The sequence below is a fragment of the Eleutherodactylus coqui genome, chromosome 1 (assembly GCF_035609145.1).
Source record: "Eleutherodactylus coqui strain aEleCoq1 chromosome 1, aEleCoq1.hap1, whole genome shotgun sequence".
NCBI lineage: Eukaryota > Metazoa > Chordata > Amphibia > Anura > Eleutherodactylidae > Eleutherodactylus > Eleutherodactylus coqui.
The window spans coordinates 398,390,237-398,395,818 of NC_089837.1; the positions used below are offsets into that span (position 1 = coordinate 398,390,237).

Below are 5,582 nucleotides of genomic sequence, written 5' to 3' on the forward strand. Positions count from 1 at the left end.
TATATTGATATGACACTGCAGGATGGAGGCTTTACTATGAATTAAGAGTCCAGGGTTTGGGGATTAGACATAACTAGGAGAAATAGTCAGAAGTCCCTTCTTATTTCTGAAGCCTTCACCTTATAATCCTTACACAAAGAGTCCAGAGCTATAAATGCAATGAATGTGCCGGACTACACCTCAACTACTAGAGGGAGGCACACTGGAGTGTCCCCAATACATTGCGGGCTGGAGCAGCAGCCACAGGGGTGGAGCGCCTGTCGGGGACGAGCTGTATACCTGATTGGCAGGAGAACTGGGAAGCGCTCCAAACATATCTCCAGTCTCTGCAGCCAATGGGCTTACTGACAGAGGACGGCCGGGCAGCTGTTAAAGGGGGCGGACACGGCAGACCAGTCAGAGAGTAGCGTGCACAGGAGAGGAGGGCTTCTCATAGGGGTGACGGGGAAAATGCACTAAAAACAAAACATAAAGCAGCCTGCACTGACCGCGTCCACTGACCGGACAAAAGCCACGGGAAGGAGGAAGAGAAGTGCTCCAAGGACAATGAGCCCCGCACTGTCCGCCCGTCATGTGCCGCTGCTCTGAGCTCATTTGTCTGCTTGCTTGTTTGTGTTGTGCTCCAACATCTCCCCCCTCCCCCAGCTTCCTCCTCCCCTCACTCCCCCTCCTCCCTCCACCCTGAGCTGCAACTTAAAGAAAGAAGAAGACGAGAAAGAGGAGCATCTGCCGCCCGAGCCTTCATCTGGGGGGAATCTGAGCCCAGTTCCCCGACTGAGAGGCACTGAGAGCGGAGACGAGGAAGGGGGAGGAGGGAGAGTCGGATGCAGGGGATGATCACATTGCAGAGAGCTCAGTCTGGAGGAGGACTCTAATGATGCGGGAGGTGCAGTGACTACTCCGGGATACAAGGAGACTCCTCTCTGTTATTGCTCGTCTACTTGTGACTACTTCTCCCCTCGATTATATCGCAGGACACACTTCTAATAAGAGACATGCTGCTGGACGCCGGCCCGCAGTTCCCGGCCCTGGGTGTGGGGACATTTGCGCGGCATCACCATCATCATCACCATCATCATGCTGCTGTGGCGGCGGCGGCAGCAGCGGCGGCAGAGATGCAGGAAAGGGAGTTGAGCCTGGCGCAGAACAGCTTTGTGGAGCCGGCGCACATGGGCGCATTCAAGCTCAACCCCGGAGGTGGCTCAGGTGGAAGCAGCAGCGGCGGCGGCGGAGGATCTGGGTCTGCTGGGGGAGGCAGCGGAGCACATGACTTGTCCCCCCCGGGGCAGAGTTCGGCTTTCACCTCTCAGGCTGGATACCCTGCATCTGCCCTTGCCCCACACGCAGCGTATACGGGCGCAACATTTAACAGCCCGCGGGACTTCATATTCAGAGGACGCGGCTTTGCAGAGGGCACTACGGCTGCAGGAGGTGGGCAGCATGGCTTGTTTGGCCCCCCAGCTGGTAGCCTTCATCACCACCCCCATCATCACCAACTCCCGCATGGGGAGCACCCGCAGGGCCACCTGCTTTTCCCCAGCATCCATGAACAACACGCTGCGGCCACCCAAAACGCACTTGGCGGACAGATGAGGCTGGGTCTGCCCGGAGAGGTGTTCGGCAGGACAGAGCAATACCGGCAGGTGTCTAGCCCCAGAGGAGACCCCTACACAGCCGCCCAGCTGCACAACCAGTATGGCCCGATGAATATGGGAATGAACATGGCAGCCCATCACCACCACCATCACCACCACCACCCTGGGGCCTTCTTCAGGTACATGAGGCAGCAGTGTATCAAGCAGGAGCTCATCTGCAAGTGGGTAGACCCCGAACAGCTCAGCAACCCCAAGAAAAGCTGCAATAAGACTTTCAGCACCATGCATGAGCTGGTCACCCATGTGTCCGTTGAGCATGTAGGGGGACCTGAACAGAGTAACCACATCTGCTTCTGGGAGGAATGCGCCAGGGAGGGAAAGCCATTCAAAGCTAAATACAAACTGGTCAACCACATCAGAGTGCACACAGGGGAGAAGCCCTTCCCTTGCCCATTCCCTGGATGTGGCAAGGTCTTTGCCCGCTCCGAGAACCTAAAAATCCACAAAAGAACTCATACAGGTAGGTGCACTGAGATCTGTCGTAGAATTTATGCCAATATGACGGGTCGTAGCTGTTGTTGGCACACAGAATCCCTTATACCCGGACAGGATGGTTATTTGCAGATAACCGCTCTAATGTTGATCCCTGATAATCTGATTATTACCTGTTGTTGTCAAAGACGAAAATCTTTGCATGTCAACATTCCCATCATTTATCATAGTCAGGTCATACATAATACGATGTTCCACAGCACTCTTGCATTATTGGAACAAGCGGAATAAGTAGTAATAGAATAAATATATGCTAATAGAATAGGGCAGGTAATACTGTTTAGTATTATATTCGCAGTTCTTCAATGATCACTTCTGGCAGATACGAATGTTTTTACAATTTACATGTTTTAATATTATCATTATTGCTAAATATTATATTAAATCACAGTAATAGTATTATTTATCTCCTATCGATTTGTGGCACATTTTTACCGTAGTTCGAATGTTTGTAAATATTTGCGACTGGAAAAAAACCCACTAGCAACCGGATGTGTGAGGATTGATGGTAGGTGCCAGACGAGATTTAGCAAGGTTTAGCAAGAAGGGCATTTCTTTCCACGGAAAGGCAGTATTATACTCCTTTTTTCTGAGCAGATGTCGCTTAAAACAATTTAGGTGCTAATGGAATTTAATGCTAAATGGATTCCCTCCAAATGGAGGATATTTGAGCAATCACACCTCTAAATTGCTCCAAACAGCATAACATTTGGATATGCAGAGATTGGGGGAAGGGGAGGCTGTGAAAATCAAATGAATGCATTTTAATGTCTTTACTCGTTTTACAAGCTGCTTGTTTACCCCACCTGGGAACATCAGTGGAACAATCTCCCCCTGAGCACTTTGCAAATAAATCTACAATTAGCATCTATTTCCAATCTGTTGGGAGGGTCTCTACCTCCTATTCACCTTTCCCGGAGCAGGAAATCATTTGTATCTAGAGGTTTTGCTTTCATAAAGTCGCAAGTCGGATGAGGAAATATTAATGTGTTGTTGGAATACATCGCAGCCGATTGTCATCTAGTCTATAATAATAATCTGATTATTTGTTTTTCAGGAGAGAAGCCGTTCCAATGTGAATTTGAAGGCTGTGACAGGAGATTTGCCAACAGTAGCGACAGAAAGAAACACATGCATGTCCACACCTCGGACAAACCATATCTGTGCAAGATGTGCGACAAGTCCTACACTCACCCCAGCTCCTTAAGGAAACACATGAAGGTAAAGGCCTAAGCCCTTCATAATATTTTGGAAGCTTGCAGTATTAATGTCTAACAGTAGGTGAAAACGAACCCATGTCTTGTGGTTTGTACGCTGCAGTTATGTCAATATAAGTAGGCACAAAAGGGAGTGTAGCTTAATGGGGTCTACCTTTTGTCCAGAGCAAATATTATAAAGTGTTGCATTATATCACGTGAAATGACATATTTTCCCATTCTCCGCAGGTGCATGAGTCTTCTCCTCAAGGATCAGAGTCTTCACCCGCTGCCAGCTCTGGCTATGAATCTTCTACCCCACCAGGTCTGGTGTCACCCAACACTGAGACACAAAGTACCAACTTGTCCCCAGCCACAGCAGCAGTATCTGGAGTGCACAGTGTAACCAGCGGGGCTGGGGGACCCCTCTCATCCAACTTCAACGAGTGGTATGTGTAGGAGCCATTGCTGGAGGCTACCAGAGACAATGTAGGTCTCCCTATTCACCAGCTAGTTGCCTGCTGTGTCTGGACACTCCAACATGAAGAAGCACAGTTAGGATGAAAAGCTGCACAGTTCTGAAAATAAAGCATGAAAAGAGAGAGAAATTAACAGAATCTATTTATTCCCCCAATATTTACCCCAAAGAGCAAGTGATTTTACTCTGCAGAACCCCTATGTATATAGCTAACTCCCCCTTCAGAGGGGACAGGACGTTTTATAAACGGTTGTACAGAAGTTTTATCCGGCTGCAGGGCAAGTGCTGGACTTTCTCTTGACTCCTCCATTAATGTAAGGTGAAGGAAGAGTTGGTTTTATTCTATTTTATTTCCTTTTGTATTGTGCTCTTGGTATTGTGTCCTTTTTTCTAAAGGAAACCTGATTGTAAATTTCCATGCAACTGGGCTGGGAAATAATAAAACTCCGTGCCAAAGTCTTCACTCTGTTTCTTCAGGCTCCACCAGGCAGATGACACAGGCTTGTGAATGTCACTTTATGTTACACGTGATGTTGTTCGTACTTTTCCAAGTTCCATTTGTACTGTATGAAGGACGGTGGGGACAAAACGTCGTGCAGTCTGCATCTCTTTCCATGTACATAGCCCCCGCCATATTTATCCAGTTGTAATTAAATTATGCTATTAACTTGCTTCAGAGGAACACTATTTATAAAGAATGGTTCTTAACTATAAATATGTACAATTGTGAGCGAAATTGTTCTCAGATTTTTTTTCTTATTTAAAGTGGTTTCATCATTTCTGTGCCCTGTTTTGAGAGTAATGCATACAGACCTATAATAAATTGTGTTGAAACTGCAGAAAGAAACTGTCTGACTTCTGATCGCAGCAAATAATCTCTGGACATTTTAGCAATTGGGTGCAATGGGAGGGTGAAATAAATGTGATATATACTCGGATGCAGTGGTTATATTAACGTTCATAATAAAAGTATTTAAACGGATCTGATAAAAAACAAGCTATTGGCACAATATAGGGCCTCCTGCTCATAATCGGGAACTCGATTTCACACACGATTTTTCTTATAATCCCAATTCTGATTCGGGCATAACAATGGTAATTAATTATACCTTGCTATTCTGTTCTATAGCGTGGAACAAACTAGAGAAAGCATACAAATACAACTATAAATGACAATGTAGCAGAGCCCTGTCCGTCTGAGTTTACAACCTAAACCTATAAGAGGTGAGTGGAGTAATTTGATGTGATGATACACTGAGACTCAATAGAGATAGGAGGGTCGATAAATATTTGGCGATTGGCACTTGTTCTCCTCTGAGCTCCTCCAGTACCACATCCCACAATGTTGTGGAAGGTCGCTAATTTAAAACCGCATTAAAACAATTAAATGGGTTTCACATAAAACACTAATCCACAGAACAGAGGAGATTGCAATTATTGCGACACTATGGAATCCACATAAATAGATACAGTAGTGTACAAATAATTGCATCACTTGCTCCATTCAGCGTTTTGATACTGATACTATGATAAACCCTATATGATAATACTGATTGTTTTGTTTACGGATAAAAAGTATCGATATTTAGTTTTTTTTCTATTTAGAACAATTCAGGAAGGGTTTTTTCCTTGCTTATTTACTGTTTTCAGTACCAAACAGCGAATGGAGCAGATGTTACTTTTTTTTTGCACACTGGAGTATTTCTTCCTATGAATATAAGGACACCGCAGCTAGGAACCCTTGCATTTTATTTTTAACTA

General features: G+C 45.8%; 1 protein-coding gene across 1 annotated transcript; it reads left to right on the top strand.

The window, feature by feature from the left end:
- The first annotated feature begins 427 nt into the window (after positions 1-427).
- On the top strand, positions 428-4,551 carry ZIC2 (Zic family member 2). Its single transcript, XM_066580150.1, has 3 exons — positions 428-2,115; positions 3,205-3,368; positions 3,593-4,551. The coding sequence occupies exons 1-3, from the start codon at positions 996-998 to the stop codon at positions 3,800-3,802; spliced, it is 1,494 nt and encodes a 497-aa protein (XP_066436247.1). The 5' UTR covers positions 428-995; the 3' UTR covers positions 3,803-4,551.
- The last annotated feature ends 1,031 nt before the right edge of the window (positions 4,552-5,582 follow it).

Coding starts and splice junctions, on each gene's coding strand:
- ZIC2 (XM_066580150.1), top strand. CDS start 996: ATGCTGCTGGACGCCGGCCCGCAGTTCCCGGCCCTGGGTGTGGGGACA. Junction 2,116..3,204: donor CCACAAAAGAACTCATACAG/GTAGGTGCACTG, acceptor TTTGTTTTTCAG/GAGAGAAGCCGTTCCAATGT. Junction 3,369..3,592: donor CCTTAAGGAAACACATGAAG/GTAAAGGCCTAA, acceptor CATTCTCCGCAG/GTGCATGAGTCTTCTCCTCA.